This window comes from Coturnix japonica, chromosome 7 (assembly GCF_001577835.2).
Source record: "Coturnix japonica isolate 7356 chromosome 7, Coturnix japonica 2.1, whole genome shotgun sequence".
Classification (NCBI taxonomy): Eukaryota; Metazoa; Chordata; class Aves; order Galliformes; family Phasianidae; genus Coturnix; species Coturnix japonica.
In genome coordinates, this window is record NC_029522.1 from 25431481 (window position 1) to 25445591 (window position 14111).

The 14111-nt window shown below is 34.9% G+C and overlaps 1 protein-coding gene across 6 annotated transcripts in view; it reads left to right on the forward strand.

Annotated features, from left to right (window-relative positions):
* Window positions 1-14111, forward strand: part of SLC4A10 (solute carrier family 4 member 10) — a 136882-nt gene that overhangs the window by 76241 nt on the left and 46530 nt on the right. For all 6 annotated transcript variants that reach the window (XR_001556649.2, XM_015869083.2, XM_015869079.2 and 3 more), the window contains exons 5-6: window positions 1054-1214; window positions 9077-9265. Coding sequence is in view for 5 of the 6 variants with exons in the window: in XM_015869083.2 (XP_015724569.1) it covers window positions 1054-1214; window positions 9077-9265 (350 nt within the window). In the remaining variant the exon portion in view is untranslated. The remainder of the gene's footprint in view (window positions 1-1053; window positions 1215-9076; window positions 9266-14111) is intronic.

Sequence of the window (14111 nt, forward strand, 5' to 3'; positions counted from 1 at the left end):
ATTCATTATATAGCTCTCTGGGTAGGGAAGGCAAACTTTTTTGTTTGCTGTGACCTTTTTGGTGTTTCTCTGATGGAATGAAAACAAGGAAGAAAATAACCCAACTGGATTTGGAGGGAGAAGAGAGAGATTGCAGTGAAGGGAGATAATTGAAATGTAACAGAGAAAAGGGTCTCCAGGGCTAAGATTAGATGCGAAAGTGGGCTGATACAGAGGAAATGAGGGGAAGGAGTAGGGAGGGGAAATGTTCTAGGCACAGGAAACTGGAGATTTTACAGCAGAAAACTTAGAGGAAAAATTGGGGGGAAATGGTGATTTTTAAATGAAGGAGAAGTGATGGGAAGGCAAGCAGCTGGTGGAGTTAGAATCAGTCAAGAGCATCAGTAAGGTAACAGATCTTCTGGTGATAAGTGGGTCACAGGAGTGGTGTCTAATTGCAGCTTAGCATCATAAGAGGAATAATCTTGTACACAGTGATGGCTACAAGGAGGAAAGTGCAGAATATTGGTACACAGACATATTTTGCATGTAGGAGCAGAATTAGGTGAGTGAGACAGGAATGGAAGATGACAGGTGTGTCTGCTGAGCTTTGAGGGGCTTGGTTACATTGGAAATTGCTTAGGTCTAGATGTCTTAAGGCTCTGTGCTTCCCTGAAGTCTGGAAATCTGTATGAAGGTGCTGTCAAGGTGTGAGGCTCTTTCTGACTTCCCTGTTGCTTAGTCCACATAAAATAAACAAGTGCTGTTGCTCTTGTCAAATAATAAAGGCTTCTTCTGTTGCTGCACCTTTTCAAGGCTTGCCAGGCTGGCATGCTATGTTTCCATACAGCAGCATCTATGTAGGCTTGAAGGACTTAATAACTTCAGTTTAAAACACTTCTGGACAGGTGAACATACTTTTCTGGGTTTTGTTTGTGTGTTTAGCATTCTCTTCATCTCTGTGACATGCTTAAGGGTGTTCTTGCAGTATATGTGGAAGTAATGTATTTCGTATTTCTTATGCACTGTTGTAAAATTGGTTATTTGGAGTTATAAAATTGGTTGCTTGCACAGGTGGTTGAAGTTTGAAGAAGATGTAGAAGATGGTGGGGAAAGGTGGAGCAAACCATATGTTGCCACACTGTCACTTCATAGCCTGTTTGAGCTGAGAAGCTGTATCCTGAACGGCACAGTTTTGTTGGACATGAGAGCTAACTCCATAGAAGAAATTGCAGGTATGTACTGATGCTGCATTTCATAGTTATGAAAATTAATTACAAGAATCAAGACACATGTGCGTACAAGAAAGTCTTGGTAATATTTTGCTCTATGTGTTAGAAACTAATCTAAAATCAAACAAAACCAGTGTGTTGTTTTGTGTTTTCAGTTTTTTTTGCTATTTTCAGAGTCAATTTTTATGTAAGGGAGAGAATTAAAATGGAACAGAGCCCACTGAGAATATATTTCAGTAGAACAGATATATTCTTTACTCCTGCAATACCACATCACTTTGTGAATTATTCCTGTGCTAATTCCAACAAACTGAAGCTACTGTTACTCAAACTGCAGAGTCTAGCTTAAAAACAAACAAAACATAAAGGAAGGTACATGATAATTATACAACATGAAATCAGGCTTGTTTAAAAAATATGTTTAAGTTAAGATGAGGTCAGAAATGGTATTTTTATGTGCAAGTTTTTCAACAAGTTCTGAGATGTGTTTTCTTTAGATATAGTTGAATGTGTTTTCAATGAATTTGGTAGGTCAAATTCTAGAGTTGTTGAGAACAGAAGAATCAAGCGAACGAGCTTGTGTGAGCCTTCTGTCCCAAAACTAAGAGAATGAAACTGAATGCCATTTCCTGTTTTCTTGGTATTTCCTATAAAGATGAATTAGTTTCTGCATGAGGCTGGCAATATGTTCATTACTGTAATGGAGCAGGTTGTGAGGGGTGGTATAGGACAGATGCGTAGTAGAGTCTCAGACAATCCTAAAACTTCGAAGGTGCTTGCTTGGCTCATTGAATGCAGTATTTGTTTTTCTCCCTTTCCAGAAAAAGCAGCTAATTTGAATTAGATTGTTTATAAATAATTTTGTTAGTAGAGAAGATGAAGTAAGTTTCCTTTAATTGATCGAGGCATAGGTAGTATGTGTATTATAAGTAAGTATAATGCAAATATATTCAAGAGGGTCATTAAAACCCATTATTAAAGTGACACTACACTGTGCTCTGATGTGCCCTGGATAGCTTCTAGTGCTGTATTCTTGATCCTGTTTAAGAATTTCTTTCCCTTCCATCAATGAAGACACAGAGCAAGGATCTACACTGTTTTATCACCTGAGTTCTCTAATTTCCTGTTTCTCTGCAGTTAGTGAGGGCTGGTCTCATGTTCATTGTGTTTATTGAACTCCGAATCCTACATAACAATATGGAGGATTATTTTATTTGTATAACTTGCTTTATGTCTGTCTTTTTATTTTTATTTTTACCTTCTACCTTACTGGATTTCACAATTTTTCTGAAAATTATACTGTATTTGTGAGTCATATATTTGGCATCTTATATAATTTATATATTGTATATATATATATTGTATGGCATATGACAAGTATTAGTTTAGGCAATATTAAATACAGCTATATGTTAACAGAAAATGTAGATACCTTTTGTTGATTTAAAGATACCAAAGGCAGTGCAAAAAAACTTTCAGTTGCTCAAGACTATGAAGACAACCAATGATATGAAAGTTTAGGTAGGTGTAAGTTTAGTTATTTGGTTTAGTTATTTAATAGACCAGATAAGGGAGATATTGTTCAGTGGATTATATTTAACAGTGGAAGCAAAATTTGCTACTCTCTGCATTTGCCTTTCCCAAATTGTTTATATCAAACTGATGCACAATATTATAAATTCAAACCCACAGAAACTTGTGTGGGTTTCTACTGTATGCTGAGATCTGGTTCTCACATGAATCATGGGCTGTGAATCAGAGCTGAAAATTTTTTCTTCTTAATGATAGCAGATAAACATGAAGGACAAAAAGCAGCTGATTGCATGAACAGAGGTATTTATCAGTATGCTGCTTAATGGTTTCCTTATTTTTCCAAAATCCAGAAGTGCTCAGATCAGCTGCTAGACTTTTTTTTTTTTTTTTTTTAATTACTGTTTACTTAAATAGTGCGCTAAAATTTTAAAGCTTGAGTTTTAGAATTTTTAATCCAAAAGTCACTCACCTACGTCTGTAGTCACTAAGATTCTTTCCAGAATTGTTTTTATTCATGCAGGGATTGTTGGAATAAAAACATAACTTTGGCAAAGTTGTCTATCTCCCATTTGGAAAATTCTATACGGTGAAATCAAAATAAATATATATTTATAGTCTCTTACTACCTGATGAGTTGTAGTCATGTTGGTTTTGCTTTGTTTTGCTTTTAGTTAATATGTCCAAGAACTCCAAGTTCCCACTACTAATTGTGGATTGAAATTCATAACAGGTGTAAGTTGTCCCTTGGTATAAAATTGGATGAGTTTCTGTAATACTATTTTGAGTCAGTTTAGCTTTGAGGATATCTAAGTTTTTCTTTTTTGGCTAGAATTTTTTTTTTTTTTTTTTTTTTTTTTCCCTCTCTGAGAGGAAGCTTTAGATGACTTTCCTGAATTACTGCATGCATTTTAAACTCGTAAGCCCCTCACGCTGAGGCAGATGTTTGTGTATTTTGTTGGTTATTTTATTAGATCGGAGTGATAGGTATGCCTTTATGATAAAATGATAAAGTTTGCAAGGGGGTTTTGTAATTGAGAAAGGAATTTTTCCACTGCCAATTCAATTCTTAGCAAATTTTCAGCAGACTCTTAATGTGAGCAAATCATACTATAAATTACTCCTCTTCTGTCTTAAGTTTCTCTGAAAACTCTAAAAAGAGTTTTATCTTTCTTATAAATGACATTACTATTCTATTTGCTCTTGTCTGTTATTATTGTTTGTGTTGTAGTTTTCTTCCTCAAGCATGTTGCTTTGCAATTTCTTACTTTAATGCTATGTATGAGGTTCTTCTCTCCAGTATTAACAAAGTGTTACAAAGGCGCAAATTAGGCAGCATGGGTGTAAGGAATGATCTTAATGGTAGCAGTGGCAAGCATGCCATCATGACACAGACACATGTGCTAGATAAATTAGGAATGTGAGAATTCCATATAGATAGTCTGCTCTTTTTATTTATTTTTTTCCATATAAATTACTTCTGGAACTGAAGATGGGGCAGGATCTCTCAGGAAATCTTTCCCCATCTCTTCTAATAAGTTGCTATTTCATGTCAGTAGTTGTCACAGATATAATCCTATGTATTGTGCTATGCAGTTGAAACATTTTTACACTGGAGTTGATATCTATTTGAACTGTGTATGACATTCCTGAATGTTAGAGTTGAAAGAAATGGTTCTGAGTCTTTTGGCTTCAACTGTTTTCAATGTTTCACTCCTTATATTAACCTCAGTTCTTGTGCTTCTGATTGACAGCTCAATAGTATGTTTGTTGTTGTTGTTGTTTAAAATTTCATCTGTTGATAACTTTCTGCATTATTATATTTAATCTTACCTTTTAAGAACAACTAAATTAGTTGTTCATATTTAGTTTCTTTCTTTTTACTTGATTTTAAATCTTAGGGAGAAATGTGTGTTATGTATTTGTATTGCTGGTAACATCTTGCTATCTGGGCTACATTCCAATTTCAAATTATACTGTATATGCAGTACCCGTCTTTGTATCCTTGAAAGAGTTATACTTAATCTACACTGCTAAATTGAGACAAAGAATTCTTGTTTGTTGTGGTCAAGGCTTTTAATCTATAAATGCTTATTCACTAAAGCATAAAATTCCAGCGCTTAGCCCTTGAAAGTTTCTTCTATTTAAGTCTGCATTTTAAGATCTTGATGGGCTTGTAGTAAAATCTACAGCTGAGAAAATATCTTTTATACTGTTTGTATGGCTCTCAGAACATTTTGTATTTCATCCCTGGAAACTCTGATAGTTCTGCATAAAAATATTTTGGCACCAGTGATATGGTGAGAATTTTTAAATCATCCTGTCTTCCAGCTTGTCCATTCTTGATTAGATTCTTTCTCATTCCAACTCTTATTAAAAATGACTTAATCTACAAGGCTGAAAATTTCTTTGGACAGACATCCAATTTTCTTTGTTGATAAAGAGCATATTCATACTTATGATGTTGGATTCACAGGCAAAATATTACTACAGTAGAGTCTCCTGAGCTGAATTTCCAACATTGTAATCAAGCAGGGAAAAAAAGCATGTTAATTTCTGACGTTTCTCAAATTGTTCTTAAATTTTATGCAGTGTTTTTTTGTTTTTTTCTTTGATAACGGCTCAATTCCTCTTCTGAAATGTATCATGTTAAAAATGTACTTTTAAGTATATTTTAGGCTTTTCTTTTCTTAATGTGACTTGTTTTTTAAAAAATGTCTTTGAAGTGACTCCTTTATGAGTATGCTAGCGCCGCATACACAAGGAATTCCATTGAACATTTGATGTAGTAATATTTTATCGATCACTTCTGTATAGAACATATGCTAAAAGGAAGTCTGAAAAATCTATGTAATCAAAACAGTTTATTTTGGAACTTGTCTCTTGAGGAGATATTTGCCAGAATCTGACTGCACCATTAGAGAGCAGCTTCACTGTGTTGTTCAAGTTGGCAGATGAAAATGTTCTCTTTTGATATTTTCATTTAGTTCCTTTGAAACCATGTAGCTTCTCAAATTACCATCTGTTTTTTATTTTATTTTTATTTTTTTTAATTGTAATCACTGAATGAACCAAAAAGGTTCTTCCATTTAACATATGACACCATTTTGTATCATTTGGTTCAAAAACTGTTTGGTCCAGCCTTTAATGACAATGCGTTCTCTAAATCATGAATCACAGATCTTGCGTTTTCTTGTAGTTGTGTGGAGTGTACTGTGAACAAATGTCAAACCTCTTCAAATACGAACTGTACCCCCTGAATTAGTTGGTGGTGCTTTGATGACTTGTGTACATTTGAGTTATTAGAAAGTTCTATTTATTTTGAGAAATATTTTAATATTTTTTGAAGTATAATTTTAAATATTCCCATGCTTTTCTGTGCAGATATACTGTTTTTTTTTTCTTCCCCCAAGCAGTCTTTTGTGTATGCTTCTCACAATCGAATTTTCAATCTGTGTAACAGCTTAATCTTGTGATTGAGGTCACTGGACTCTGTTCAGCAACTCAGGGCATTACATACCACGTGTGCAATTTTATTGGTTTCAGTAATATCATGTTAAGCTTTAATTTGAACAAGTCTTTTTTGGTATTTGTTTGCTCAAAGCTATATTTCTCCATTATAATTATCTATTCAAACCAACTTCAGTTCAGATTTTGTTTCACTGATTTCTTTTGTTTCAGCTGCAGCGCTCACGTTTCACTATCTTTCTGTCAGTGCTTTTATGGTAAATTTGGCTTTTATTACAAACACTGAAACAAAGCACTGAGTTACCTGTCAGCAATCTGTTTCTCTCAGTTTGACCCTCCACCAGGCTTTTGTTCAGCTTTCACCTTCTCACTTACACAGATTTTTGTGTTTGTTTGATTTACAGCTTGCTTTACTGTGATTACCTCCACAGAGAAGTGTTTTTCAGGTTTTGTTCCTTTGTGTGTAAGCTATACATTTCTCACCAGCATTTAAGTTGTATGGTGTATTTTTTTGTTTTTCTCCCATGTCAACAGCAAGTTTGGGAATATTTTAGATTGCACAAGTCAATCTCAGTTATCATTTTCTTTATATGTAGAACCAGTGTCACTCATAGCTCTTGTTCAACATACCAATGCAAAATACCTTTCCTATAATGACTGCAGTGTTCTTTTGGTAGCATCCACTGTGGGATGATAGAATAGCTCTGTTACAACATTTCTTGCTCTCTGAGCTTCAAGCTGAAAATATTAGCCTTGACTATTGTGATGTTTTGTGAACATGCTAGTCTGCTTTTCAAACTAAGAGTCTCCAAATTGAAGAGCAAGGACATTTGTTGCTGTCCCTCTTTCCTTTTCAAATAATTCAGCTGAGAAGTTGAATAAAGTAAATTCAGGTAGAGCTGAAAATAGAATCTGGCACTCAGTGCAATGGAGCACTTTATTTCTTTAGATGAACAGGCTAAATCCTCAGGCTTAGAATAGCTCATTTATAATCGCTGTTGTAAACACCAAAATCAGGTCTTGGATGATAAATGCAGACCAAGAATCTTAATTGTTAGTTTGCTATACCTCTTAGTGCTTGACACACTAGGGAAATGTGTAATGGGGTATGCGTTAATGAAGATTAGGATAAAAGACAGCATTTCGTTTGCATGTCCTGCATGAAGCACTGCTTTATGGTTGTTTCCTCTCCTCATCTTTAAGAGAAAGAAAATAAGCATAAAACAAACAAACCTTAGCTTTTAAATTAGATTTTGTAGTCAGTTGTCATTGCAATCATGACATACAGAAAAACCCATGAATTTATTTATTTATTTATTTATTTATTCATTAATCTCTCATTTTGTCCTGCAACCGCAGTTATAAAATTTGGAAGATTGAGGGGTTTAAATACCAGCAACCTCACAGTTACACACTGAGTTCAGTTTCTCCTGCTGTAAACTGTCAGTAGCAACATATCAGAAGAATATAGGCCCAGGAATGCAGAGCTTGGGTTTCTTTGTCTGGTATGCTGCTCAAAAATAAGAGCTCCAGATCATGTTTGTTTATTCATTGCTGCAGAAGGGACATTCAGCGTAGCTTTTCTTTTAAGTGCTACATGTTTGACTTTAAAGGTATTTTATTACTAAAGATATGCACCTTCCTCTATAAATTTACTCCATGTTTTACTTGGGAGTTGCCTGAAGTATTCTTATGACCTGATGGTCATCCTGTGAACCTAGAGAAACAGACAGAGAGCTGTTACTCTAGTGTTTTCTTGCTCATGCTAGCTTGGAACAAGGATGACACCACATGGCTCTAAGTGCATGTCCTTGTGAAGTACCCACTGCAAGGAAGCTGTGATGTCTAATAGCCATCTCTGTGGCAAGTGCAAGCAGCCAACCTGCTCTTAGGTCTTAGTTGACCCTAGGGATGGGATAGATGTGGTTTGCTGTGCTGGGCTTGTACAGGTGAGCCATGCTATACTGGAACTAATCTGAAGTTCTGCTATCCTGATGCTTTAATTCACAACCCTTGTAAATTGTTCTCAGGTGATGAGGAATTATATTTGAGTTAGTACAGTAACTTGTTTAAGTTTGCCTTGGAAATAAACTTACAGATGTTGCATATGTTTTATGTAAATGAAGTATTGTAACAGAAAGCATTCTTGAAACTGTGTGGACCTCCAATTTCTTTTGAATCATTTTTAAAGAACTAGAAAGAATAACATATTAATGAAAGTCAGGATACCTTACTGAGGAAACAACCAGTCTCAGAGATTTTGATGTTAGTAGAAGTGGTATGTGAGCAGTTAATAGAATGAGTTAAACTATGTTGCTGGGTATTCCACGTATTGTATCTTGTTGAAGACAGTTGTCAAATAATAATAAAAAGGTAACCTGTGTCCCGGATTAGAAGGGCTCCACAAGGTATAAAGTAATATCCAAGAGGAACATTCTTTAAATATTTTCAAAACATCTGCACACCTTTGTTGTTGAGCACAGAAAGCCTGGAGAGTTTGCATAATGTTACAACAATACTTGTTGTTTAAAGGTATTCCATATGGGAATGTTTTGGGAATGATTTCCAAGCTACATAGGTGACCTTGGCATGGGAACTTCCTATGCTTTTGAGTTACTGACCTTGTTATATTAATACCTTATTAATACCTTCTTTTATTTTTTATTATTTTTCAATGAGTGAAACATATTTAGATAAAAACATATCATTGAATTCTGTTGCGACAAAGGAACAGGTGCCTTTGATTTATCTGTATCTGTAGCATACTAACTTGTTATTGCAACTTCTTTGAAATGATTTTTTTTTTTTTTTTTTTTTTTTTGTCTTTCCCCTTTTTTGTTATGCTTACATACTTGGTTTTTTTTCAGATATGATTCTGGACCAGCAGGTGGGCTCTGGGCAGCTCAGTGAGGATGTTCGTCATAGAGTGCATGAAGCATTACTGAAACAGCATCACCATCAGAACCAGAAGAAACTGAGCAATAGGATCCCGATTGTGAGATCCTTTGCTGATATTGGAAAGAAGCAGTCTGAGCCACATTCCATGGATAAAAATGGTAACGTGTTGCTTTATTTTGCATTTTGAACTTTCAGTAATGTCTACCTGTACAGTATTGCTTGTGTTTTGTGCCTACAGTTTGAACTTCAGTGATTATGCTCTGAGAAGTTCCTGTATAAAAATAGAACCTTTTATATGTAAGAGTGGTTCCTCTTATGCATTTAGTAACACGCTTGTTTAACTTTGAAATTCAAATATGTGGAACAACTCAGTGATATGCAGAGATGTCCAGCTGAACTAGCTCAAGTGTTGCAGGCAAGGTAAACTTTGTCGCTGTGGCATTCTGTCCCATGTAATTTGTGTGGGATATTGCTCCCAGTACAGGGCTGCTTGAGTAGATGCTTGGCACTGTATGCTGAGTATTTCAAATTTCATAGTTGACTTTGCGGGTTTAAAACGAGAAAATTATTTTCAGACGTGGCTGGGGAGAGAAGAGCTGTTCATAATTATTTCAGAAAATCACTAATTGGAAAATTATGTTTATGAAAGTGAATGAGCAAGTCTGCAGAGAGAAAAATATTCACTTTTTTTCATACTCACTTTTACAGAAGCCCTTATGAGCTTATTGTTATACATAACTATAGAAAATATTTTCTTATTGCCTCTTATTTACCTAAAAACAGGCATGTCTCATGAAACTTGCAGATACTTACAATTAACTTGCTGGCATTATGCACTACAGAATTGCTGAGCCTCCCTATCCAGTTTAATCACAATACCCAGGACATTTTAGACTGAGCACCACTGGATGGTAATTAGCAACTCTTATTCCAAAAGTTGCCTTTGTTATAGTGAACTCTCAGTCTGTCCTGTTGTGTCTTTGTTCAGGACTGTACTGAGCTCACTTGCAACTTTGGTGGTGGGGCGTGAAGGTTGGGGAAGCAGCCACAGCACAGAGAAGTTGGGTGCAAGAGGAATGTGTATGCTGTGAGGTGTAGAATGGGAGGAGACTGAAAGTATCATAATGAGTTTTGGTCTGGAAACTTGGGGCTGTCTATACAAAGATAACATTGTCTTTGATTTCAAGAGCATTTTATTAGTTTCATTCGCTGCTGTGTAAATTTCTAGTAGATACTTCTAAATCTAGCTGCTTCCCTAGGGAATGCTGTAGGACCTAAAAGAAAATGTACAATTTCATCTGAAGAGGATATGAAATAGAATCATACTTGTCATACCAAAATTTCAATTTTTTTTTGAGGATATGAGCTTTTGTATGTATGTATGCACAAAAGTAGGAAAAAATATGTTGTATGATCGCCCATCTTTAATGCGACTTTCAAAATAAAACTTTCCTATTGATTTTATTCAGCTTTTACTGATTGCCTTAAGTATTCAGTAATAACACTAAAGAAATGTAATCCTATTCCTCCTCCTCCATGGGAGGAAAGACGGAAGCTTGCGCTTCTCAAACTTTCTGTAGTAATTTTTATGTAACAAGTATGCAATAGATCTCCTTAAAAAGACCCCTTGGGTCAAACTGTGAAAATATCATGAGCTTAATTTCAGTAACTTTCTTTATATATTAGTGGAACCGATGCAGCAATTCAATCCAGAAACTTCTCAGTTTTACCTAGTTTTTTTTTTATGTGTACCTTACTATCTCTGTTTAATTTTCAGAGAAATAGATTCTGATCAGAATTAGGGCAGCATGTTAAAAACGAGTTTCACATACTCAGCAGTTGAGTGATCCTATAAGTAGGGAGGCGTATTATTACAGGTATTCATTTGCTTTTCTTTATTGTGCAAGATGAAAAACTACAATTCCACCTTGTGTGCTTTTGTATAGGTGCCTCAGTACTCCTGGTTCAAACTATCACTTGCTTTCATAATGTTATTTACATTAAGATTAAAGAAGCCAAATAAATCTAAATAATTTTAGGAACATTTATACAAAGATAATTCAGCCTTTTACCTAAATTGCAGCAGAGCTTTCCAAAAAGGGTCATTTTGGACATGGATGTCTTTTAATCAGTTTGAAGCACTGCTCTTCTCCATGCATTCTGTAAGTGCTACTGTGCATTAGGGACTCTCCTTCATTGTCCTCTTCAAAATAGATTATGGCCCTACAATGTAACAAAGAAAGGTTAATTTACTGTAAATTTCACTCTTTTCATCCATTGACCTATTAAAAATTTGGGATCTTATTTTGTTATCTAAGTTGTACTAAAACTGGCATAACACTTAGAAAATAAATGTTCAGTCTAAATTTTTAGTTTTCCAAAGAAACATAATTTTTCTTTTTTTCTCTTGAAGACAACAGCTGATAAGCATCTCATGGGCTTTATAGGCAACTATTTCCACAGTGCTGCAGTAGTGAAGGGATGGGAAGCATGTGGACTTCTGCCTCTTCTGGCATGTTGGTAATTATTTCTCTGGCTTGGGTAACCTACCACAATAAATGGCACATAAATAATGCAGATGTTATGCTGAGATGCATATCTTTCAGGAACTTTGCTGTCATTACAAGGTTGATCAAGAGCAGGAATTAAATTTTCTGGACATTTTCTCTTGTCCTTGCCTCATGACCCAAATACTAGAGTTCACCTACAGTGTTATACTCACTGCAGCAACATAATTCTTTTCTAATTACTGTGGAACATGTATACAAGTAGCTCTTAATGTGTTGTTACAACTCTGGGTCAGGTGAAAGTAAGTAAAAATGAGTTAAATTTGTAAATTTTGAAAAAAAAGCAAAACTGAGAATTATAAACTTCTAATACTATTGTCAGGCATATGCTGTGAGACACCTCTTTGTTTTCTGAGAAGAAACAGGTACAATCCAGTCAAGGCATAATTTCCACCTACTTATACCTATTTGTGCAGAAATATTGTGTAGAATGTATGTTCAACAGAAAATGTTTCATGTATTGTTAGCAGCAGTGGTGCTGTTCCCTCTCCTTATAATTAAAGATGTAGAAAGATAGTACTGATGAACATACAGCCCAAAGATGCATTTACCCTTAAGAACCATTTAATTTTCCATGTTCAGATGAGTCAGAGAAAGTTGCTGTTTCTGGCTGTAAGGAGATTCTCAGTTTGGTTAAATTTATTTTTAGTATTGACAGGTTAACTGATAACACTCCTCAATAGCCTGTAGTTTGTGAGATAAATGGTTCAGAGAAGTTACCATGCAGACTATGAGGTACTGCTGAAGATGGAAAACCCCTTCTTTGTCCACATTCTTTACCCATGGTAGTTTATCAGTGTCTCCATTTCCAGATGTTTAAGAATGAGGTCTGTAAATGAAGATATAACCTTAAATTGCATACATGGCTGTGTTGCTGTTAGTCTGCTATGATATCTTTACTGGAAGATGGTTGTACAAATATACTCCCACAATTGTTTTCCCTTTCTTTAACTGTGCGTCAAACTATCTAATTAATTTGCTTTGTATTTAGTAGTATTATCTTTTGTTTACAATGGCTTTTATTCACATCCTCTGCAGGAGTAAGATGTCAGAGTGCTATGGATTTACCATGCATTTTTAATGCCACCATGCTGTGTTTAACTTTCACTTTTTCATTAAGCATCAAAACTGTGAGAATTAAAAACCTGCTTTTGATGTTCCAGTAAAAAAAAAAGTGACAGTCAATTTTGGCATAAGAGCAGGAAAAATACATATATTTTTTCTTTTAAAGCCTAACTTGACACCAAATACCACAAATAGAGGATTGCAGTAATTTTAGCATAAATACTCGGAAAGGTAGGTTAAAAATAGGAATCTCTGTGATTATTAAACTACGTATAGAAAGTTGGACTTGAAAAGCAATTTTATCTATTTTTGTGGGGATTTCCAAGGTTTTTACACTGGTATTTGATAAATTCCTATGACATGGTCTAAAAATACAAAGACAATTGCAAATATGCAACACCTTTCTACTAGTACTACAGGAATGCAAAAATAACTTCACAAGCCTCTCCACTTCTCTAAAATGTTTATACATATTCTGACTTGTTCTTTTTTTGGCACCTAAACAAACTCCTTATTAGTGTAAAAACTCTGTTATACTACAGATAATGTTTGATTTTGAGAAATTTTGAAATTCTAAGAAGCTGTTTATTGAACAGCCTTGAAGAAATCAGTGGCGTGTTAAATTAAGGGTCTGAATGAGTTGCTGGAGCAATTTACTTTGACAGTCTCTTTTTAAAGTTATTTTGGTTGGCATGTTTGGTTAATTTGGACTTCATTGTTTGTGAGAATATGAGCACGCATGGAGTTGTGCAAGTCTGTGCTTGACATCTGATTATGAAGAGTATGGTTTACTATCCAAATAAGTCTAAATTACTCATTCTCCAGTGGTGTTTTTCACTTCCTTCTCTCTTCTAATCATTAGGTCAAGTATTTATGCCAGCACTAGCTTACAGCATGTGAAATTTAGATGATGTCAATAGTACTATATAGAGACAGAGAGGCATTACTTGGAGCCCTCTTAAAAGGAAGGAAGGCATTTCTAGGTATGTGAACAAGTTCCTTCATTTTAGGAGCTGGTCACAGTGAATGCCATACCAGTGGTGATCTTGGATCAGATGGGTTACTCCTGCTTTCCTTGCAGTTCAGGCAGGCCCACTGTTAGTTAATTCTAGCTTAAAGTATCTAGTACACTATTTCTTACTTAATATTCTTTTCAAACGTGTGTATTTTACTCAAAATATATTATCTACAGATTTTTATATAGCTAAAATATAACCTGTATTTAAAAACATTTTCACTAGATGTTTATTCTTTTCCATATTTCCTTGTACCCATAATAAAATGTATAAATCTGTATGTATAAAGCTGTATCATTCATCTTTGTATTTCTTCATTTTGCTCTGTCTTTGTTGTGTCTGTCTCTAACAGGCTC